The sequence below is a fragment of the Mobula hypostoma genome, chromosome 3 (genome assembly GCF_963921235.1).
Source record: "Mobula hypostoma chromosome 3, sMobHyp1.1, whole genome shotgun sequence".
Lineage (NCBI taxonomy): Eukaryota > Metazoa > Chordata > Chondrichthyes > Myliobatiformes > Myliobatidae > Mobula > Mobula hypostoma.
Window position 1 is genome coordinate 179,336,343 of NC_086099.1, and position 24,715 is coordinate 179,361,057.

At 39.0% G+C, this 24,715-nt stretch overlaps 1 protein-coding gene across 3 annotated transcripts in view; it reads right to left on the minus strand.

Moving 5' to 3' along the window:
• The window catches only part of cubn (cubilin (intrinsic factor-cobalamin receptor)), a 264,719-nt gene that overhangs the window by 47,574 nt on the left and 192,430 nt on the right, over nucleotides 1–24,715 (minus strand). For all 3 annotated transcript variants that reach the window (XM_063044183.1, XM_063044182.1, XM_063044184.1), the window contains 8 exons: nucleotides 23,802–23,934; nucleotides 23,432–23,637; nucleotides 19,205–19,386; nucleotides 16,241–16,442; nucleotides 13,896–14,093; nucleotides 9,913–10,059; nucleotides 8,750–8,940; nucleotides 2,810–2,993 (listed from right to left, as the gene is read on the minus strand). In XM_063044183.1, the coding sequence (XP_062900253.1) occupies nucleotides 2,810–2,993; nucleotides 8,750–8,940; nucleotides 9,913–10,059; nucleotides 13,896–14,093; nucleotides 16,241–16,442; nucleotides 19,205–19,386; nucleotides 23,432–23,637; nucleotides 23,802–23,934 (1,443 nt within the window). The remainder of the gene's footprint in view (nucleotides 1–2,809; nucleotides 2,994–8,749; nucleotides 8,941–9,912; nucleotides 10,060–13,895; nucleotides 14,094–16,240; nucleotides 16,443–19,204; nucleotides 19,387–23,431; nucleotides 23,638–23,801; nucleotides 23,935–24,715) is intronic.

Sequence of the window (24,715 nt, forward strand, 5' to 3'; positions counted from 1 at the left end):
TGAAACAGGGCAGGTGACAGAAGTTTGTATAGTGGAATACTTTGTATCTCGTGATCATAATACCGTTAATTTCAATGTAATTATGGAAAGCATAGGTCTGGTCCTCGGCTTGAGATTCTAAATTGGAGAAATGATCACTTTTAATGGTATCTGAAAGGATCTGGCCATTGTGGATTAGGACTGGCTGTTTTCTGACAAAGGTGTACTTGGTAAATGGGAAGCATTCAAAAGTGAAATTTTGAGAGTACAAAGCTTGTATGTGTCAGACAGAATAAAAGACAATGATAACAGATTTATGAAACCTTGTTTTTTGAGAGGTACCGAGGCCTTGGTTAAGAAAAAAAAAATGTGTATTGCAAGCATAGGCAGGTAGGAACAAATGGGGTACTTCAGAAATGCAAGAGGACACTTAAGAAAGAAATCAGGAGGGATAAAAAAAAGTATGAGCTTGCTCTAGCAAACAAGGTGAATGAGAATCCTAAGGGCTTCTAGAGAAATGTTAAGAGCAAAATGATTGCAAGGGACAAAATTAGTCCTCTGGACGATCAGATAGGCAATCAGATTGGGAGCCAAAAGAGATGGGGGAGATCTTAAATGGATTTTTTGAATCTATATTTACTTGGGAGATGGACATAGACTCTGTAAAAGTGAGGCAAGGCAACAGGAAAATCCTGGATTTTACACAAATTGCAGAGGAGTAGGTGTTTGCAAATCAGGGCAGACAAATCCCCATGACCTACAATGTGTTCCATCAGACCATGTGGGAGACAAGTGCAGAAATTGTAGGGGCCCTAGCGGAGGTAATTAAATCATCCTTAGTGACCAGTGAGGTACCGGAGGAATGGTGGATAACTAATATTGTTCCGCTCTTTAAGAAAAGCTTTAAGAATAAACCAGGAAATTATAGACTGGTGAACCTGACATCCGTAATGGAAAATTATTGGAAGGTATTCTAAGGGACCAGATATATGAGTACATGGCTGGATAGGATTGATTAGGGATAGTCAGCATGGCTTTGTTCATGGTAGGTCATGTCCAACCAATCTTATAGACTTTTTCAAGGAACTTACCAGGAAAATTGATGGAGGAAATTCAGTGAATGTTGCCTACATGGGCTTCAGCAAGGCTTTTGACAAAGGCCCGCATGAGCGGTTGGTCAAGAAGGTTCAGTCACTTGGCATTCAAGATGTGGTAGTAAATTTGTTTAGACATTGGCTTTGCGAGAGAAGCTAGTGAGTGGTAGTAGATGGTTGCCTCTCTGACTCCAGCCTGTGACTAGTGGAGTGCCGCAGGGATCAGTGCTGGGTCTGTTGTCATCTATATCAATGATCTGGATGATAATCTGGTTAAATGGATTAGCAAATTTGCAGATGACAATAAGGTTAGGAGTGTAGTGGATAGCGAGGAAGACTATCAAAGCTTGCAGCGGGATCTGAAGCAGGTGGAAAAATGGACTGAAAAATGGCAAATGGAATTTATTCAGACAAGTGTGAGGTGTTGCACTTTGGGAGGACCAACCAAGGCAGGTCTTACCCAGTGAGCAGTAGGGCACTGGAAATGTGGTAGAACAAAAGGTTCTGGGAATACGGTCCATAATTCAATGAAAGTGGCATCACAGGTAAATAAAGTTGTAAAGAAAACTTTTGGCAGCTTGGACTTCATAGATCAAAGTATTAAATACAGGAGTTAGGATGTAATGTTTAGGTTGTATAAGATGTTGGCAAGACCTAATTTGGAGTATTATGTGTAGATTAGGCCACCTACCTACAGGAAATATGTAAATAAGATTGAAAGAGTACAGAGAAACTTTACATGGATGTTGCCAGGACTGTAGGACCTGAGTTTTAAGGAAAGATGGAAGAGGTTAGAACTTTATCCCTTAGGACGTAAAAGATTGAGGGGAGATTCGATAGAGGTATAAAAAATTATGGGGGTAAAGATGGGGTGCTTTTTTCGCTGAGGCTGGGTGAGTCTACAACTAGAATTCATGAGTTATGTGTAAGTGGTGAATTGGCTGAGGGGAAACAACTTCATTCAGAGGATGGTGAGAGTGTGGAACGAGCAGGCAGCACAAATGGTGGATGTGATTTCAATTTCAACAGTCAAAGGTTGTTTGAATAGGTACATTGATGTTCGGGTTTTGGAGTGCTATGGTCAGAGTGCAGGTTGATTGGACTTGGCAGTTTACATGGTTCAGCACAGACTATATGGGCCAAAGGGCCTGGTTCTGTGCTGTAGTTTTCTGTGATTCTAATATCTAGATCGAGTCAGAAGAAGAGAGCTGAAAGGAGGCTTGTGTACTCCCTAGATTGCAAGGTAGAGCTCAACTCCAAAGGTCTGCTACTGAACTGCAAATATTCCACAAAACTTTGTAAAAGTGCCAGTTGGGAAATATTTTCTATTCTAAATACCCATGATGGCTTAAAAATACATAGTTTGTAATATAAATGTGTTGTCCTTCACAATCTGAAATGCTAATTTTATGGACATAAAGTTAATTCTGCTCGGGGAAAATGTGCAAAGCTGGCCTGTGTCCACTTCTACACATTTAAGGAGTGGCCATTGCTCACCCATGGGAGTTCTGGGTCAAAACTGTCTTTAAACTTCAAAGGGGCATAGAAGAGGCAGAAGGATTTCTGCTGAATTGCTAGACGAATTACATGTTGGTAGCTTGTAAATGAAATTCTAATCAGGTCAACCTATGAAAATATTTGGAAATAAGTTTATGGCAATTAAATATACTGAATAAACCACAGATGAAACTACATCTGAATAATTCAATGTCTCAGATGTCTTTTTGTCCACTTACCAAGATTTGAAGCATCATAAGTGAACTTGAATCCATGTCCCTCATTACTTTCATCAGAAATGAAGTGCACAAAGAGTTGATTGTCTGTGGTGTGCATAATGGTAGGGGGACTCTCACCACAATAGCGTCCGATCCCTTTATGGGAGGTTAAAGGTGGGGAAGACTTATCAGGTCCATTCTTGAACTAGAATAGAAAACAACAAAAAAAAAAGATTAGAGGCTTCAATGAAAAAATAAAAATCAAAAATAGAAGTCTTTAAAACCTTGAAGTAGTACAAAAAACTATACACAAGCAATTACTCATACTTCTGGCAATTTACAGATTTGCAGGCATTCAGTCTTTTGGTCAATAAACAATGATTCTTTTATGAAATTTCAGTGCAATTTTATCAAATGCTTCATGATTCACTGAACAGCATTGACATCAACTAATCGGTTATAAACCTTTTCACAAATTGAAATATTGTAATCAATTTTAATTGGATCATTCAGTGTGTAGCTTCTGATATTACTAACTTACTAATTGTTGTATACTTCTGCAATCCTAAAAAGGTTATCTGATTCTTATTCACATCGTTAAAAGGGCTACACACCACGTTCTCCATCATTGTCAAAAAGGTTTTGACTCTTTATGGTGTATGTTTGACAGTAGCTTTTCACCTTCTAATAGGATGAGCAAGTGAATATGGACCATATGGAAGCTTTAGGGTCACAGAGGTCGTAGTGCCACACAACAAGAACACAAACCTTTCAGACCACTGATTCTGCAGTGACTATCTTTATTAATCCTGCACTAATCCTATTTTATTCTTCTCATCTTCAGACTATTTCTCCTCTTTCTACCATGACCTCCGCACAAGGTGTCAATAAACCGAACAAACACCATGCCTTCTAATGTGGGACAGAATTAGAGCAAAATCTATATAGTCACATGGAATGGGCAGACTCCCCACAGGCAGCAGTATATGTCATGGTGGAAGCGTGATCACTGTAGTTCCAGTAGCTTTCCCACTGTGTCACTACTAAACCATTAGGATGTATCCCATAAGCAAATGCACTCTCCTTCTATAAGCCATGGGACAGAAATCATCAGCAATTTCTCTCTCTGATTCTTTAATATAGATCAGATAGACCCTTGTCTTCAGACCCAGTCTTTGCCAAGTTATCAGATACCACCTAGATGCAACAGGACCAAATGCATGCTATTTATGACCACCTGTATGGGATTAGATAATTCAGCAAAGATTGAGGATGAAGGCAAGTATCGGTTTAATTTATAATAGCCATATCTTCAGTGGATAAACATTAGCTGAATATTATAGTTAAATAGGAAAACTTGACAATTAAAATAGTAATAAAAATATGACTCTTTTTCAATTTAATATATGTACGTAAATACAGAGGTGGTTAATATTTTACCAGACATAAAGTAATGATAATCCAGACTATTCTCAAAACCAATAGGCTGATGCTAATGATCATTACAAAAGATTGAGGAAATTCATTTATAAATGGATTCAGCCATTTCTTATGCCAACATTTCCTTGATCTTATGAAATGGTTCAACAAAATCTTTGCTGCTCATTTATTCATCATATGGAAAAGGCCCTAGAACATACACTTCTTGCATTAGATTGGAATTAATTTATATAAAAAACATTGGCATGGGACAACATCGTATTTCAGAGGACAGTATTGTTACTCTGGGCATAGTTGATGAATTACTGCCAAAGTCTACAAGCTTTGAGAATTTTCTTCCATGGTTCTTCACAAACTCACTTCAGTATTGCTGGACATGAATTGTTGCAAGACAACATATTTAAAACACTTTTCTTTAAAAACACTTTTTTGACAAAGCTAGCTTGATTAATACTACTGAAAATTAGATTACAAAAATAAACATTTTCTATAAGAGCATTTAGTTCATGCATAAATCCACTCAAATATTCTACAAGATCAATTCTGTAGGTTCTGAAGACTTTATGAAATCCACTTACTCTGGCTCAGATGCAGCAAGAGGAGTTTGACAGGCAGGTGGGTGGGCTATTAGGCTGCTGTGTCTTTCAATATGCAGACATGCCTACATAGCAGGGGCAATTTCATTCTCTACGAAGGGAACACGTGGAGTATCTGTTTGTAACTGAAAGCAGCTATAACATTTTGTAACTACATATTAATTAACAGAATAAAAGCTTTGTTATTTTACTAATAATACCTAACATCAAGTATTGTGCTGATAGTGGCTGGGCTGATAGAGGACTACATCAACACAGCATCTGAGCCAGCAGAGGAAAGAAAGCAGCCAGGTTGATGGAAGTGCAGAACCAAGAGGATGTCAAGATCTTCTAGAGAGGCAGCATGGAGAGCACGATTAAACCAACAGGGGTGTAACTGCAGGTGGAGCAGCTAGACTGACCCCTGATCAGCCGGCACATTTGATTCAATGGTATCTGTCAAACCTGACACAAACTGGAGAGCAGAGCTTATGCTGTGGTCATAAAATTCAAAACAGACCTATTATTATCCATTTATCTAAAAAGTAGGAATTCAGAGATTAAAAAATCTGCAGGTGCTGGAAACTGAAGCAGCATACACAAACCTCCTGCATTTTGTGTGTGTTGTATGAATTCAGAGATCCTTCGCAAAGTTCTATAAAATGCCAATCAGCAATAATCATATTAATTTGTTCTAGGCACTGAAAATGGGACCATCTTCTAAAGTAATGCTTTTTAAATTAGTTTGCACAACTACAGTTGCAATTGGGACAGACCTTTCATCTGATGCCAACACTTGTAATAGAAGTACAAGAAACTCTGTTCTCAGTACCAGCATTGTCCTAAGCCCATAGCAGCACCTTTGGCCTGCTGTGGCTGGCTGCAACTGCCTCTGTCTGGGAACTCTGCCCACTAAGCCTCAAGGACTAACTTGGCTCAAATAGCCCGACAATCTAGGGAGAAATCGGATGCCAAGAGAAATTTACATGTGTAGAAACTGTACCCATTTCTGTCTGATTTTTATATGCAAGCTGTTGTGGAGACAAAGAAAAAAATCCCTTTTATCCATTTTATCTATACCAACCATCATGCCTATTTATACTAATAAATTATACTGATAATGCATGCATTAATTCCATATCTCTCTATGCCCTGCTCATTCAAGTACATGCCCAGATGCCTCACAAAGATTCTTATTATTTCTGTCTCCACCTCCCCATCTGGCAGCACATCCGAGATACCAAATACTGGAATAAAATATCCACTTTAAACCTTTGCCATCTAGCTTTAGCCACTCTTACTATGGAAACTGACTATCAATCCAAACTCTGCCTTGTAAAATTTTATATACCTTTACCAATTCACCACTTATCCTCCTTTGGTCTAAGGAAAAGAGACCAGGCCTATCCAATCTTTCCTCAAACTCAGACCTTTCAATCCAGGTAACATTTTTATGAATCTTTTTTCTGCACATCCTCTCACTTAAGAACTGAACTCTCACTTGTTCTCCTACATAAAGTGTGATGATCAGCAATGAACACAATCCTCTAAGTGTGGTTGAACAAATGTTTTGTACAACTGGAACACAGAACAAAGTACATAAAAAGCCTACAGCACAATACAGGCCCTTCAGCCCACAAAGCTGTCCCAAACCTGTCCTTACTTCAGAAATTATCCAGGGTTACCCTTAGAAAAAAGCTCCATGTATCTATCCAGAAGTCTCATAAAAGACTCTATCGTATCCACCTCCACCACCGTCGCTGGCAGCCCATTCCATGCATTCACCACTCTCTGTGTAAAAAACTTACCCCTGACATCTCCTCTATACCTACTTCCAAGCAGCTTAAAGCTGTGCCCTCTTGTGTTAGCCATTTCAGCCCTGGGAAAAAGCCTCTGACTATCCACACGATCAATGCCTCTCATCATCTTATACACCTCTGTCAGGTCACCTCTAATCCTTCGTCGCTCCAAGGAGAAAAGGCCGTGTTCACTCAACCTGTTTTCATAAGTCATGCTCCCCAATCCAGGCAACATCCTTGAAAATCTCCTCTGCACCCTTTTTATGGTTTCCACATCCTTCCTGTAGTGAGACGACCAAAGTGAGCACAGTACTCCAAGTGGAGTGTGACCAGGGCCCCATATAGCTGCAATATTACTTCTCAGCTCCTGAAATTAATCCCATGATTGATGAAGGCCAATGCACCATATGCCTTCTTAACTACAGAGTCAACCTGCATAGCACCTTTGAGTGTCCTATGGACTCTGACCTCAAGATCCCTCTGATCCTCACTGTAAATTATGTCCTCACTCCTGTACTCCATGTCTCAGAAAACATGTCATGTGCCATCCTCATCACTCTGCTGAACCTGTGCTCCCATGTTCAGGGAACTACGTACTTGTACCCCAAGGCATTCAACAATACTATCCAGGACTTTGTCATGTACTGTGTATGTCCTGTCCTGGTTTTACATTAGACATTCGAAAGTTTTTCACAAAAACTGTTCAACAGCCCCACAAAGTTTGCCAAACTCCTATTCACATAATGTGTTGAAATAACTATTGAGAATAACTAACTTCCCAAAATGGATAACTTTGCACTTTTTGAAATTAAATTTTATCTGTCATTCTATTTCGCACTTTCCCAGTTGATCTCTGTCCTATTTAATTTTAACATTCTTCACAGTCCACTATTGGTGTCATCTGCAAACATAATATGCATGGTATCTACATTCTCATCAAAATTATTAATATAGATGACAAACAACAAAGGTCCTAGCACCATTTCCTGCAGCATACTACTTGTGCAAAGAAAAATATTCTGTGCAAATTATGACATGTTACCTTTAGTGACATTGGTTTGAGAAAGGAGTGGTTGCAAGTGTAAAGCTTAACACTTTTTTTCTAATGAACACCTATCCTGGGTATCTGAAGGCAAATGAAGTATTAAATAAAACTTAAGCTCTCTTATATAACTGTGCTAACTTGGAGCATAACCTCTTGTGGGTTTCAGGAAAATTTCAAACAATGCAAATGGTACAAAGGTCTGGTCTAATGGGTTCCTGCTTTTCTTTCCTTGTTTTGTGCCAGAGGAAAATAAGTTCTTTGTTTGGTGGAGGATTTCCTCTGTGCTTTAGCCATAGTGGATTGTAAAATCATTTTTCAAAAACTTCTGCTACTCAGAGGAAATCTTCTTCCAATGAGGCATGAAAGCATGCTTTTTTCACAGCCAATGTACAGACTGATGAACCACTTTAACATCTTGAAGGAAAGCACTGAATATAGCCTAAATTTTCTGATTCATTTAAGCTGACAAAGGAGAACAACAGAATAATGATTCACTTTCACATCCTCAGAATTCATCCATAGTTTGGTATCTTTAGCTGGTAACAATATCCTAACTTCTGAGCAGCAACAAAATCAAACTAAGCTTAAAAAAAAACATAACTGATGTTTAACAGTATAAGTAAAAATATTAGTGTCAGATTTCTCTTCTTATTAATTAGCTGTGATGTTGAATTTAAAGAGACATTTGGTTCTTTTTTATTTTTTTCTGACATATTTCAACTTCCAAAACAAACACTCTTCAGAGATTTAAGCTGTAATCTGACATTTCCAAGTGGATATAAAAATTTCTTAGAACCACCAAAGAACAGTTCTCCCCTTTTTATGGCCAATATCAATTTCAATTAAAAATACCAAAACAGATTATCTAATCATGTTACTGTTTGTAGGATCTTGTTAGACGCTAACTGGCTGCTGCACTTGTTTATGTTGAAACAGTTACTATATTTTAAAATTAATTTATTGGTTGTGAAGTATGTTACAATTTCAAGAGAACATGATTGGTACTTTACAGATCCAGGTTCAGTAATCATTTTTAAAGGTAAAATCAAATACATAGCTTTCATATCAACTTGCACTGGTACAAAAGACAAAGTTTACTTACTTCTAAATAATCACCATGTGTGCAGTTTGTGCCAGAACCTTTAATCTGGAATGGCTGATTGAAATGGATAGCAATAATAAACCCACTGGTGACATCAACACGCCAAGTGCAGTTTAGGTTTGGAGTATATGCGTGAGGATAGTAGGGTGAAGTAATAACACCATGATCAGCAGTAACATGGCCTCCACATGCTGAATGGAGTAAAAGTATCAGATTCTTAATTGAATACATGCAGAAACATTTAAAAAAATAGTTTAAAGTTAAGCACTACTCGTGGGATACACCCTTGCCATGTGTAACATGACAATAATTACCATTTCCATATATTAAAAAGAACATAATATCTTTACAGTAGTTTGTCTAACCACTTACATAGGATCCAAAAGAACATAGGCTTTCAGCCAAGTTACAGAAAATAAATGTACATATACTGAAAGCAGATTTTTAATTTGAGGTGTACGTATAATGACAGTTTGTATGCCAGTATTAATCTGTTTATTTACACAATTTATTTCCTCTGTGAAGTAATACATAAAATAGATTAATTATAAACACCCTGAGCAGGGAATCTGCTATGGTAGAGTCCTCATGCAGCTCATTTAAAAATTGAATACAATGCCAAACTTAGATATTATACAGGATACAGGGTACAAGTTGGCTAAAAGAGGGAACAGTCAGTAAAATGTAATATCTTAGCTTATTACAACTAAGATAGTACAGTTTTAACTTACGCACACAAGAAGATTTCTAAGTGGATTGGTGGAAAATTCACTTTTATCATTAACGCAATACACTGGATTATTGGATGCATATTGTATTCCACATCCAAGATCCAGTTTAATTGTTAAAAAGAATATTAATATAACATTGCAGTTTTACTAGAATGTTATATCACAATGCAATTACTTACTTTTCTCAACTTATGTTAAAATTCCAAGCTTGCTAACATATAATCACAATTTTCTCAATTACTATGTCTTCTCTTTTTAACATTGGTGATATAGAAGGTTATTAACCTGAAGTTATAAATCTGTGTCTCCAACCACATTTCTATTTTTATTTCTGTATAACTGCTACTGACTCATTTTCAATTGTATGACATTTATAATTTAATGGAAATGGTTTAAATAAAAAGAATGCAAGAAAATAAAGATGCAGCATACTCTTATGATAAGAAGCATTGAATCCGCCACCACTCGATTCTTCATCAGATGTGAATCGAAGGAACATTGCTTCACCAGTTGACCGAAGGGTTCCGGGTAACACCGTGCCACACAAAGTGGCAAGTATTGGAGAGAGGTTATTGTCACCTCGAAGCAAAAAACAGAATCTGTAATTCTTGTAAAGGAATACATTTGCAATATCACAATTTCAAATTTGTCATTCTTAGCAGTACTGCACATCTTGGTGCCATTCCCAAAATCTGAATATTCCGTCGGTAATGAAATACAATTAATTAACCTATCTGTGCAATGTAATACATTGAACTAAAAAGTGAGCATAAAACAAGGCCACACTTTCTTTCAATATTGTTTCCAATCACAAATCATTATGTATTAATTAGTCAACATACAAATATTTTTAAAAGTTATTTGGAATATTAACTATACAGTGTTTATATGAAGTATTCCCCCTCCCCAGAAGTTTTCATGTTTTATTGTTTTACAACATTGAATCACAATGGATTTAATCTGGCTTTTTTGACATTGATCAACAGAAAAAGACTTTTTCATGTCAAAGTGAAAATAGATCTCTACAAAGTGATCCAAATTAATTACAAATATAAAACTCAAAATAATTGATTGCATGTATTCACTCTCTTTAATATGACAAACCAAATCATCACTGGTGCAGCCATTTGGTTTTAGCAGTCATATAATTGTTTAAATGGAGATTCCTTGTGCGCAGTCAAGGTGTTTCAATTTTTTGCAGTAAAAACACACCTGTATCTGGAAGGTCCAACTGCTGGTGAGTCAATATTCTGGCAAAAACTACACCATGGAGACAAAAGAACACTCCAAGCAACTCCGTGTAAAGGTAATTGAAAAGCACAAGTCAGGATATAGACACAAGAAACTTTCCAAATTGCTGAATATCCCTTGGAGTACAGTCAAGTCAATCATCAAGAAATGGAAAGAATGTGGCACAGCTGTAAATCTGCCTAGAGCAGACCGTCCTCAAAAACTGAGTGACCATGCAATAAGGGGACAAGTAAGGAGGCCACCAAGAGGCCTGTGACAACTCTAGAGGAGTTACAAGATTCAGTGGCTGAGATGGGAGAGACTGTGTATACAACTGTAGCCCGGATGCTTCACAAGTTGCAGTTTTATGGGAGAGTGGCAAAGAGGAAGCCACTGTTGAAAAAAACTCACATGAAATCTCAACAAGAGTTTGCCAGAAGGCATGTGGGAGACTCTGGAGTCAGCTGGAAGAAGGTTCTATGGTCTGATGAAACCAAAATTGACCTTTTTGGCCATCAGACTAAACGCTATGTTTGGCGTAAGCCAAACACTGCACAACATCAAAAACACACCATTCCTACCGTGAAGCATGGTGGTGGCTGCATCATGCTGTGTGGATGCTTCACTGCAGCAGGCCCTGGAAGGCTTCTAAAGGTAAAGGGTAAAATGAATGCAATAAAATACAGAGAAATCCTAGAGGAAAACCTGATGTAGTCTGCAAGAGAACTACGACTTGGGAGAAGATTTGTTTTCCGGCAAGACAATGACACCAGCCTAAAGACAAAGCTACACATGAATGGTGTAAAAACAAGAAAGTTACTGTCCTGGAGTGGCTAGGTCAGAGTCTAGACTTCAATCCAATTGAGAATTTGTGGCTGGACTTGACAAGGGCTATTCACTCATGATCCCCATTCAATCTGACAGAGCTCGAGCAGTTTTGTAAAGTAGAATGGGGAAAAATTGCAGTGTCCAGATGTGTAAAGGTGATAGAGACCTATCCACACAGAGTCAAGGCTGTAGTTGCTGTCAAAGGTGCATCTACTAAATACTGCCTTGAAGGGAGTGAATACTGTTGCAATCAAATATTTTGTATTTTATATAGGTAATTAATTTATATCACATTGTGGAGATCTGTTTTCACTTTGACACAAAGGAGTATTTTTCTCTTGATCAGAGTCGAAAAAAGCCAAATTAATCCACTATTGTAATACAATTAAAACATGAAAACTTCTTGGGGTGGGAGTGAATACTTTTTATAGGCACTGTATGTCAGAAAATTTTGAAGTATGTTAGAATGTTTCTGCACATGGATTTGGCTGACCCTTATATAATTCAAATTACAAAAAGCAAATAAGGAATGCAACAAATTGAAAGTTGCAAGGAGGTGCAAAATGAGATAAGATTTATTCATTTTAGAATTACTTCCAAGGACATATATTGGGATGAGGCAGAAAACATGAAAGAATCAAATACCTGTATCATCAAACACCGTTAATATTAATCAGGATTTATTTCACCATCAGAAAAAGAAGCTAATCTTTAACAATGATTGGCTGAAGGAACCCTGACCAAGATATTCCTTGGCACTCAGAGAAGCAATTAAGCCTGCAGTTTCTGACAAACCAACAAAACTGATTTTAAGAGGATACGAATGAACTGTAAAATTGCACAGAAGGCTCCAGGTACTGGTGCAAGAGAACAGATCTGCTTATTACATCTGCTCAAAAGCTCAGCCTCCATGCACTTATCAATGGTGTAGATAGGTCATGGGTGAGAAGGAAGAGGTTGGGAGAAGGGAGAGGGGAGACGGGGATAGAAATAGACCCTTTGGCTCACCGAGTGTGCACTGACCACATACCACATGTTTTCACCTATAGTGATATTTTTATGTCCCTGCATTCTCATCAGCTTTTCCAAATTCTAACACTCACTTACCTACTTAGAGCAATTCATTATGAGCTGTCAAACATTCAGACAGCAGTGCTGAGGAAAACTGGGGCACCTGCAAGAAACCTACGTGGTCGCAGAGACACAACACCTGAGGTCAGGACTGAACCCAGGTCTGTGACACTATGAGGCGGTAGCTTTAAAAGCTGACCACTGCACTTTAAGGAGGGGTGTCCTTCCCAAAGAGCAGTGCAGCAAGCACGTTGCATCAGGTTGGAAGTAACATAGCACTATTTTCAACGTACGTCTCTCCAATCAAATTTTCTTTGCATGGAATCAGATTGGTGCTTTATACAACTCATAGTTATTGTATCAAAAATAGGTGAAATCCATTTGAAATCCACTGATCTCCCTCCTGGCACTTATCCTTGTTAGCGGAACAAGTGCTACATATGCCCTTACACATCCTCCCTTACCACCATTCAGGGCCCCAGACAGTCCTTCCAGGTGAGGCGACACTTCACCTGTGAGCCGGCTGGGATGATATACTGCGTCCAGTGGTCCCGATGTGGCCTTCTATATATTGGCGAGACCCGGCGCAGACTGGGAGACCGCTTTGCTGAACACCTAGGCTCTGTCCGCCAGAGAAAGCAGGATCTCCCAGTGGCCACACATTTTAATTCCACATCCCATTCCCATTCTGACATGTCTATCCACAGCCTCCTCTACTGTAAAGATGAAGCCACACTCAGGTTGGAGGAACAACACCTTATATTCCATCTGGGTAGCCTCCAACCTGATGGCATGAACATTGACTTCTCTAGCTTCCGCTAATGCCCCACCTCCCCCCGTACCCCATCCGTTATTTATTTTTATACACACATTCTTTCTGTCACTCTCCTTTTTCTCCCTCTGTCCCTCTGACTATACCCCTTGCCCATCCTCTGGGTTCCCCCCCACCCCCGTGTCTTTCTCCCTGGGTCTCCTGTCCCATGATCCTCTCATATCCCCTTTGCCAATCACCTGTCCAGCTCTCGGCTCCATCCCTCCCCCTCCTGTCTTCTCCTATCATTTTGGATCTCCCCCTCCCCATCCCACTTTCAAATCTCTTACTAGCTCTTCCTTCAGTTAGTCCTGACACAGGGTCTCGGCCTGAAACGTCGACTGTACCTCTTCCTAGAGATGCTGCCTGGCCTGCTGCGTTCACCAGCAACTTTGATGTGTGTTGCTTGAAATCCATTTACAGTTTCAATGTTGAAGGAAGATGCATAAGATAAAATTTAGGAAATAATTATTACCATCCCTGATGACTAGCTTATCATATTTACAATGTGTATCTAGCTCAATATCTAGAGCCAAAATGTTGAATTCTACTGTGCTCTGTGGTGCCCAAATGATCCAAGCGCAGTCCAAGTGTGCTCCGTAATTACTGGGCCAGTCTGGTGAGAAAAGGAAGGTCGGGCTCTCCCCAGCCACAACAACTCCACCACATGAACCTGCAAGAAAATGAAGTGTTCACTGTTATTTCATAGTGAAATAAAACAATATTCCAGCAGATTGAAAGTTACCTTTACTGCAGTTTATTGTCATTGAGTTATTTAAACAATATACAAAATATCTCACTTTCAGTGCTTCGTAAACTCAATGTGACAAGAATCTATACTGCTGGCAAGAAAGAAAAGCTCTAAACCTCCTCTCATTTATTGAGCTTTGCAGGGGCAGGGAGAGACACTGTCCCCACAATAATGTTCTGGGAATGTATGCTTCATCATTATATCCAACTAAGTTTACTGCAATTCTGGCAAAGTCCCATTTGACCAGTAGACAGTAACAGCCCAAATAACTATATGATCTTCCAGGTAATTACACAGGGCAAGAAATACTGTTTTAATATATGTGTGTGTGTGTGTATACACGCACATGCACACACACACACACACACACACACACACACACACACACACACATATATATTTCATTTACAGGATCACACCACCACATTTTAGCTGTTTGCTTTAACAGTGTGGTTGACTGCAACATTTGTAAACCACATACAGTTTTAAAGTAACACACATAAAATGATGGAGGAATTCAGCAGGTCAGGCAGCATCAATGGAAATGAACAAACAGTCAACATTTCGGGCCGAGGCCCCTCCACAGGACTGAAAAGGAAGGGTGAAGACACCAGAATAAAAAGGTGTGGGGGAGGGGAAGCAGGGTAACTAGAAGCTGATAGATGAAGCCAGATAGGAGGAAAGATAAAGGGCTGAAGAGGAAGGAATTTGGTAGGAGAGGAAAGTGGCCCATTGGGAAGGAGGGGATCCAGGGGAAGATACTAGAATAAAAAGTGGGGGGGGTGGAAAAAGAGGGGTAGCTAGAAGGTGATAGGTGAAGCCAGGTGGTAGGAAAGATAAAGGGCTGGAGAAGGAGGAATCCGATACACGAGGAGTGTGGACCATAAGAAAGAGAGGAGGAGGAGGGGACCCAGGGGGAGGAGATCGACAATTGAGAAGTGATAAGAGACCAGAGTGGGGAATAGAAGAAGAGGGGAGGAAGAGGGAATTTTTTTTAACTGGAAGGAGAAATCGATAGTCAAGCCATCAAGTTGGATGAGATAAAATAATATTTTAAAACAATTTTGTGGTTTGAATATCATCTGTGCAAAATTTAGCTTTATTTAATTTCCATTTAGTTTATTGAACTTAAATTGCCCATCAACCATTGAAGGATTTAAACTGATGCCGAGTTCAAACTGAGTAATTGTGTCTGTTAATATTTGTGAACAAACCAAGGTCTGTATTTTTCACTAACATTATAGACAAAACAAAAAATGCTAAATAAAGAAGATAATTATATGTTCTGAATTTAGATGTAAATTGATTCTTCAGTTACAAATGATTCTTCAATAGAAAATAAAAATTCAAAAATCCTTGACTATGCCATTTGCTGGAAATGTATCAAAATACGTGCCAGAAATATTTACTTCTCTCTGTAGCTGCTGCGCGTAAGGAGAGCAAACTCCCGTGTTTGTTGATTTTCATTATCCTATTGCCAAACTTCCTGCAAGATTGGATAATCTAGCATAAAGAACAATTACGGAAATAAGGGCCTCAGCTTGGCGTGCAAGCTTAGAATATGATTTGATTTAAGTAGCAAAAGGGGGATCTATACTATTTTGTGTACACCCAGGAGGGAATTCTGCACAAGCAACACTAACAAACTAAGAGTGTAGTACCTGCATGACCAATATAATTACTTGTTTTATTAGAGCTGATCTATGCTCTTTATAAAAATTCATTTTACTAAATAACATTTTTTAGAGGCATGATAACAGGTTCCAAGCCGACATACCAATGTAAGTGCATATTTGCCTTAGATACACATGTACAGCTCATCCGTTTTCTTTCGGGGAGCTTGACATTGGAGCAATTATTACAAAGTAAACACAGGAGTTCCTTCCTTTTTCTACAGTCTTAACTCTTCTGACTTCAATCACATATTTCCTAAAGTTGAAAATTCTTCTCAACCACCAAGCCCTAGTACAAATTCCAATTTGGTCTGTAAATTCCCCCCTCCCCCCACCCCCACTAAGAATGCTTGTGTATGCTTATGTATGTATGCCCTTGTATGCTTAACCACATACCAGGTTGGAGAGTTGGTGTTGCTGTTGGGTCGGCAATATATCTCACTGCAAACCATTCAATCAGGAAACCTTTCCCAGTTATTGTTGAGTCACTGATAAACTGAACTGTTAGGGTGCTTCCAGTGGAGGACACAGCTGGAGGCAGTTCAGAGCCACAGAATTTTCCAATAAGACGTGCATGGATATTGGGACCATCATAGAACTAGAACCAGAAAATATGGATTATTATTACTTTAATTTTACATTGTAGTTTTCAATTTAGTCTGCTTTGTGCCTATGGCATTCATGACTCCTATGCATATGACTATAAAGTCAACTTTCAATATTTTGAATTTCACATGCACATTTTTTCCACATTGCTTTCTCTCTCCAACTCTATTCTTTCTCTGTCAAGATCTCTGCTTTACATTTCCTAAACACTATTTCTTTGTTGCTTCATACTGTGTGCCTCTCATACATTTCACTTTTGTTTCATTCTTTTAATTTTAGGTTTAACCTAAGAATTAGAGAAAAGTAGAAAGAATGGAAATTCAAATGAAAAGTATAAGGGGTCTGGAATTCACTGACTGAAAAGGCTTTGGGAGTATCATTTCAGTTGGGAATTTAATTTCTGTAAGAGCTTGACCATCTTAGAAGCATTTCAATTAGATGGAAGCTCAATCTTAGATGATTTTATAAGCCTCTTAAAATGTACTTTTTTGGATTTTCCCTGTTCCTTCAATAAGTTGCAACTTTTAAATGAAGTCAGTAAATATTGAAAAAGGATCTAGTGCTTTCCTGGTGTATATGAGGAATAAACTTTTCTCGGGCTTCCAGCCGGGTATGAACATCGATTTTAACCGATGTTTCAATGACAGACTCTGCTATCTTCATCCAGGGATGATGCCTAGGCATTTTTAGTCCTATGGTATATATACCCTTGTTGTCCATCCCTCCTGATTGGTTAGTCATCATCCAATCAGGTTATGCGTATCAAAGATGACCTGGGACTCAGGACAGCTGGCGTTTACAGGATTGCCTGTGATTGAGGAGCAGCATATGTTGGCTGGATGGCGTGCACGGTGGAAATCCACATCATAGAGAGCAGGAGGTGTATCTGTTTGGGTTACCCAGAGAAATCGGTGGAAGCAAAACATTGCATTTGCAATGGCCATAGGATTAACTTCAGGCACAAAACTACTGCGTCAATGGCTTTAGAGACTACCTGGTTAAGGAAGCCATTGAAATAAAACTAGAAAAAAACAATTTTTACAAAGATGAAGTAAGTAAGAATTGGGATTCAATTGTAAACAAGGTAGGACAGCGGAAACACAATTGGAGGAGGAATAACCAGTCAGGAGGGATGGACAACGGGGATATATATACCTTCCAGACTAGACATGCTGGGCATCATCTCTGATGAAGATGGCAGAGACTGTCATCAAAACATTAGTTAAAATCAGTACATGTCCTCAGCTGGAAGCCTGAGAAGAGTTTATTCATCAATATATATAATAAATTTATAAGAAAGAAAACAGTTCACATGGCAAAAAAAGCTGGAATGCTAAGAACATATTCTGGGCATAAGACTTTTTTTTATTATGTTATAGATGTAAGGCAGGTAAAATCCGTTGGGATGGCAGTGGAAAATGCAGAAATGTGTATTAACACTACTAAAACATAAAGAAATGAAGTATCAGTAGGCCATTCAGTCTTTTGAAACTGCTTTATTATTCAACAAGATTATAGCTATTCTTCTACGTTAACACTACTTTCTTGCTCATCCCCAAATTCCGAGTGCCACAAAGTATATGCTGCAGAAACTCAGCTGGTCAAGCAACATCTGTGGGGAAAATTAATCATTCATGTTTTGAGGAAAAACGTGCTTCAGGACTCTATCAAAAATGTCAATAATTTCCTGCCTTCCACAGATTCCTTTCCACTACTGAGCACCTCCAGTATTTTGTTTGTCACTCCACATTCCAGCAAAAAAAATCCCTTGCGTCTCCAAATTCTTCAATTTCTCTAATATCCACAAATTCTTCAATCTTAGTTTTGAATGTATCAATACCAGAATTACCAGTCTTCTGTGGTAGAGAACTTCAAAGATTCACTAGCCTTTCAGTCAACTAATTTTCCGCACTTTCAATTTAAGTGGCTAAACTACCCTCTGATATGAAACCATGACATCTTGTTCTAAACTCTTCAGTTAGAAGAAGCATCCTCCTCGCATCTTTTTTTTAATGTTCTCTAAGAATTTTGTAGGTTTCAATGAGGTTACGTTTCGTGTTTCTAAATTCTAAGGCATAGAGATGTAGCCTGCTTAATCTCTACACTTCAACTAGGATTCTCTTCATTGTTTTCAATTATTCTATTTTGAAATTCTCAGAGTTTCTTCATTGACCGCAGTTAAATTCCATGGCCCTTTTTAGGAGGTGCTAGCTTTCTCCAAAGGAGTATTCGACACATTGCATCTCCTGTTCCTTCCTTCCTTACCTCCCAATAGGTCTGGACCCAGTGAGTACTGTAGACAGTACTGCTTATATGGGAAAATCTTCATCAAGCTCTGTCCACTTTTGGATATAACCAAAGCTCTTGGCAGATGTTATGACTTAGTATTATCCAATGATATATTAAAATTTCTGTTGGAAATACCATAAAACTTCAAATGGAACAGATTTCTAATCTACTATATTATAACTTATTATATCACTGGTTTCTAATTTCTAATGAAAATATTATTGATTTCCAAGATAAATATCTAATTCCATCAACATGATGTACTGTATCAACTGTGTAGAAGGATGTTGGAGCAGAGGTGGTAAAACACTGGCATATTCAATTTAGAATAGTAATGGAATGATTTGCTGAATATCTTAGGGTTTCACTGTGGCTTTCAACAAATTCTCTAAAGCTAAAATTAAACTGATTGTCAAAATCCTACAGTGCAAACTTGAATCTTGTTGAGGTGGAAAGATTACTCACCAATAACTTATCAAATCTGCATTCATGAAGTGCATCGATATCCAACTCTTGAACTCTGGCATGGATGATATAGAATTCTGGAGCAGCAATTGTCCAGTGGTAGTTGACATTGTGTGGATAATACAGTGGCCATAATGGAGATGCAATTTGCCCTTGGATGCCCACAATTTCATTGCCATACACTGAAATTAACATATTTCAAATTAAGACAAGGGGAATGTGTATTAATATCTGCTATCTGCTATTATAAAAATAATATTTTCATGGGTTGCAATGCACTTTGGCCTTTTCAGTTGCTTCCACATTTCATGATTGGACAGTAATAATATCTAAATATAAAACTCACTAAAAGTAAATAAACCTATATTTAGATTATCAGGTTACATCATACCTGGATTCATGGTAGAATCCTGATTTATTTATTCATTTTTCAAGATCTGGACTTTTGTAGCAAGACCAGAATTTAATTCTCATTCTTACTTGCTCTTAGGAAGATGCTGATGAGCCACCTCCTGAATTTCCACAGTTTTTTCTAGTGATGGTACTCCCACCAAGATGAGGGATAGGAAGTTCCCAGATTTCAACCCAGTAAAGATGAAGGACAAGTTCAGTATTTCCAAGTCAAGAAGGCATAGAACTTGAAGTAAAACTTCAAGTGATGGTGCTCACACATGCTGAAGTCCTTGTCCTCTTGAGGAAGATGTCACAAGTTTGGTTGGTCCTTTTGGAGTAGTTTGGATGAGTGGATGACAAGGTCCTCCAACATGGAACTTAGTTCTAAAGGTTTAGAGATTAAGGGCCCAGATACCCAGGGCAAATTGGCAAATTGGATCTAAAATTGTTTAGCAATAGAAGATAGAGCGTGATGGAAGGTTGTTTTTTGTGATTAGATTCCTTTGACTCATGATGCTGGAATCCTTATGTGACAAGTCCTTAATGAGGATGGTTTGGACCCAGCTGCTGGAGTATCCAAGGCTGGGATCAGGACACGGAATAGAAGTGGATCGAGAACTGAGCACAAAACGCAAGATGATAACTCTGATTGTGCTTACCATTGAGCCTTGAGGTTCCGTTCAGGTGCTCTTTAAATACTTAATTCTTGGTGCCCAAAACATAATTGGCAATTAGCAGGACGGTCCTGAATTATTAAAGGGGCTGCACCAGCTATCCCTGTCTGGAGCGTTAGAGGGTCTAAACCCAGGAAGCTGGAATGGTTGGGTGTGTCTCGTAACACCTTATTCTAGGTAATAATCATGAATGATTTGGATTTGGATATAGGGGATACATTCAGTAATTATTCAGGTGGCATGATGATTGTTGCAGTTGTTGACTGTGTGAAGGGCAATATTAGACACTGAATAATTCTGATGTGATGTTAAAATAAACTGAGATATGGCAAATGGTGATGCCTTGTTAGAGTGTTGAATTGAATTGACTTTATTTCTTGCATCCTTCACATACATGAGTAAATATCTTTGTTATGTCTCCATCTGAATGTGCAATGTGCAGATTATAGTCATTTGTAATAAATAATATGTACAGTAAGATATACAAAAGAACAGTCAATATAGAAATACAATTGTCAGTGTGAATTAATAGTCTGATGGCCTGGTGGACAAAGCTGTCCCGGAGCCTGCTGGTCCTGGGTTTAATGCAGCAGTACTGTTTCCTGGATGGAAGCAGCTCGAACAGTTTGTGGTTGGGGTGACTTGGGTCCCCATTGATCCTTCAGGCCCTTTTTATGCACCTGTTGCTGTAAATGTCCTGAATAGTGGGAAGTTCATGTCCACAGATGCGCTGGGCTGTCCACACCTCTCTCTGCAGAAACCTGCAATTGAGGGAAGTATAGTTCCCATACCAGGTAGTGATACAGCCAGTTAGGATGCTCTCAATTGTGTCCCTGTAGAAAGTCCTTTGGATTTGGGGACTCATGCAGTACTTCTTCTACTATCTGAGGTGAAAGAGGCACTGTTGTGCTTTTTTCACCATACAGCCGGTATGTATAGATCATGTGAGATCCTCGGTGAAGTGTATATTGAGGAACTTGAAGCTGTTCACCCTCTCAACCCCAGATCCATTGATATCAATAGGGATGAGCCTGATTCTGTTCCTCCTGCAGTCCACAACCAGCTCCTTCATTTTTGCAATATTGAGGGAGAAGTTGTTTTCTTGACTCCACTGTGTCCGGGTGATGATTTCTTCTCTGTAGGCTGCCTTGTTATTATTTGAGGTAAGGCCAATCAATGTAGTATCATCTGCAAAGTTAATCAGCAGATTGGAGCTGTGGGTGGTGACATACTCATGGGTGTACAGAGAATAAAGGAGGGGGCTTAGGACACAGCCCTGGGGGGGTCCTGTGGTGAGGGAGCCCACTCTTACCACCTGCCAGCGATCTGACAGTAAGTCCAGGATCCAGCTGCACAAGGCAGGGTGAAGGCCGAGGTCTCTGAGCTTCTTGTCACGTCTGGAGAGAATTATGGTGTTGAATGCTCAATTGTAGTCCAAGAACAGCATTCTCACATAAGCATTCCTCCTTTCCAGGTGTGTAGAGCTATGGCTATTGCATCACCGGTCAATCGGTTGTGTTGGTAGGCGAACTGTAGGGGTCCAGTGTGGGTAGTAGCATGCTGCAGATGTGATCCTTGATCAGCCTGTCAAAGCATTTGCTTATTAATGAGGTGAGTGTGACGGGACGCCAGTCATTCGACATGTTAGCTTGGTCTTTTTAGGCACAGAGACAATGGTGGGTATTTTGAAGCAGGAGGGCAGTCAACACTGGGAGATTAAAAATGTCTGCAAACACACCAGCCAATTGTGCTGTGTACCCGCCCTGGGATGCCATCCAGTTCCACAGCCTTGCGGTTGTCGTTGGAAACACCTGCGTACTTCAGCCTCAGAGATGACTAACGCGAAGGTCACATCAGCAGCTCTCCTTGGGGGCTCAGTGTTGGCAACATTGAACCGAGTGTAAAAAAGATTTAGCTGAAGATTTAGATGAGATTTAGCTCATCTGGGAGAGAGGCAGTGTTGTTGGCAGCACCACTGTGTTTAGCTTTTAAGTCTGCAATGGTGTGCAGACCTTGTCATAAGCTGCTTGTGTTGTTGGCGGAGCGTTGTATCTGGATCTTGTCCCTGTATCGTCGTTTCGCTGCCTTAATGACTTTGCGTAGATCGTAGCTGTATTTCTTGAGTTCCTGGTGGTTACTGCGCTGAAGTCTCTGTCTCGCGCGGTAAGTGCAGCATGGACGGTACTGTTGATCCAGGGTTTCTGGTTTGGATAGACCCTGACCGATTTTTTGGGGAGAACATCCTTGATGCACTTCCAAATAAAGCTTATGACCCCTTCTGTGAACTCAGAGACCTCCTCATAAGTACGAATAAGGCGGGTAGTATAATGAGCTATAGTTTCTCAGAGTAATTGGGTCCTACAACATGGCAACAGACAATTTAGCCCATCGTCTCCATGCTGAACTCTGCACAGACATCCAAATTAATTCCATCTTCCAGCGTTTGCCCTGTAGCCATCCATGAGTAAATAATTTAAATGTTTGCCTAGAGGCGTACTAAACGTCGTCAGTGACTCCGTTTCTAACCCTTCCTCTGACGGTACATTTCAGATACTAGTCAGACTGTACGTGAAAAATCTCCCCTTCAGAGCCCCTCTAATTCTCTTTCTCCTTAAATCTGTCATCAAAATATCATTTGATATTATCTTCATTAATTAAAGTACAGTAATCCAAATCTGCATTTATACTTCAAAGATATCTTAGATAATAGATGAACTACATCACTCTTTGATTGCTTCTTTATAGGTAAATAAAACATATTAATGCAAACGAGATGAAATTTAAATTATTATGCATGTTCCTGCCACTAGCTAAAAATATATGCCTTAACAATATTTCACCTTGCATCAACCAGTTGGAAAAAGAAGTAAAGATTATTTTTTTCAGAGTACGAATATTGGGAAATAATTGATCAAGGTATCATAGTTAAAGAGTGCTTTATAAAACAAAGATTTAAATTACTAAGGTAAAAGGACAAGTGAATGTCAATGATTAATAATTTTCCAGAGATGGGAACATGAAATCTGTAATTTCACAAGCAATATTGGAGGAGATCCTTCGATATTGGTCCACATAACAACTAAAATGTATGCATTGGATTTGAAAGCATTTCAAAGTATGTGGACTTTTTGATAACTTATGTACTGAATCCATAACTTACAATGAGAAAAAATGGCACTGAATCCGGAATGCTTCGATGATGGACCAGAAACAAATTTTACCCACAGTATGTGTCCAACAACTGAAGTACAATTTTCAGGTAAAGGAGAGCCACAGAAACGTCCAATTAGTTCTCCGGTGGCATTCATTTCTCGAATTTCAACATAATCCAAGGAACAGTTTAAGCTATTTCCAATATCAAAATTTCTGTGAATTGTAAACAAAATCAACAACACATTTAACCTGATTAGTTATTGAGTATTGTTAATTAAATCCAAACAACACACTAAATAAATTACCAGTCAAACAAATTCCGGCCCTTATGTAATACTGTCCAATATGCTTATAAAAAATATATAAATCTTAATTACATGAAGGAGATTTGGACACGATTACCAGGAGAGCTGATGATATACCAGATGCATTCACTATTGGATGGATAGTTTTCAGGGTAGTTAGGACTACTGAAAGCTCCAGATTGCATGTGAAACGTCCCACCACAGGCTGTGAACAGGATAAGAGAATACAATTTTTATGAGGAATATTCACAGCTGTTAATATTATTTCAGTTAGAGATTAAAAGATATTTCTTAAAGATTAAAGATCAGCTTTGTATGTCACATGTACATCAAAACATTAAAACATACAATGAAACACATCGTTTGTGTCAACGACCAGCAAGCACAACCCGAAGATGTGCTTGGAGAGGCCTGCTTCTGATGCCAACATAACACGCCCACAACTTACAAATGCTAACCAGTAGGTCTTTTGGAGTGTGAGAGGAAACTGGACCAATCAGAAAAAAAACCCACACAGTAACAGGGAAAACATACAAAGTCATTACAGATAGCGGCCGAAACTGAAGCCTGACCATCCGAACGCTGGTGCTGTAAAGCATTATACTAACTGCTACTCCACCGCACCACCTACATTTCTCAGGGTACATTCAAATTTTAGTTTATACTCTCCAGTATATAGCTATGTACAATTTTTCTGAATTCCTAGTTCCATCGTGTACACATTCAACACATCATATTCCAGAGTCACTGAGTAATACAGTATGGGAAGAACAACTTAGGCCCAACTTAGAACGTGAGACCATAAGACATAGCACCATTTGGTCCATCAAGTCTACTACACCATTCAATCATGGCTGATCCTTTTCTCCCCTCCTCAGCCCCACTCCCTGGCCTTCTCCCTGTATCCTTTGATGCCATATCCAATCAAGAACCTATCAAGCCCTGTGTTAAGTACACTCTATGACCTGGCCTCCACAGCTGCCTGT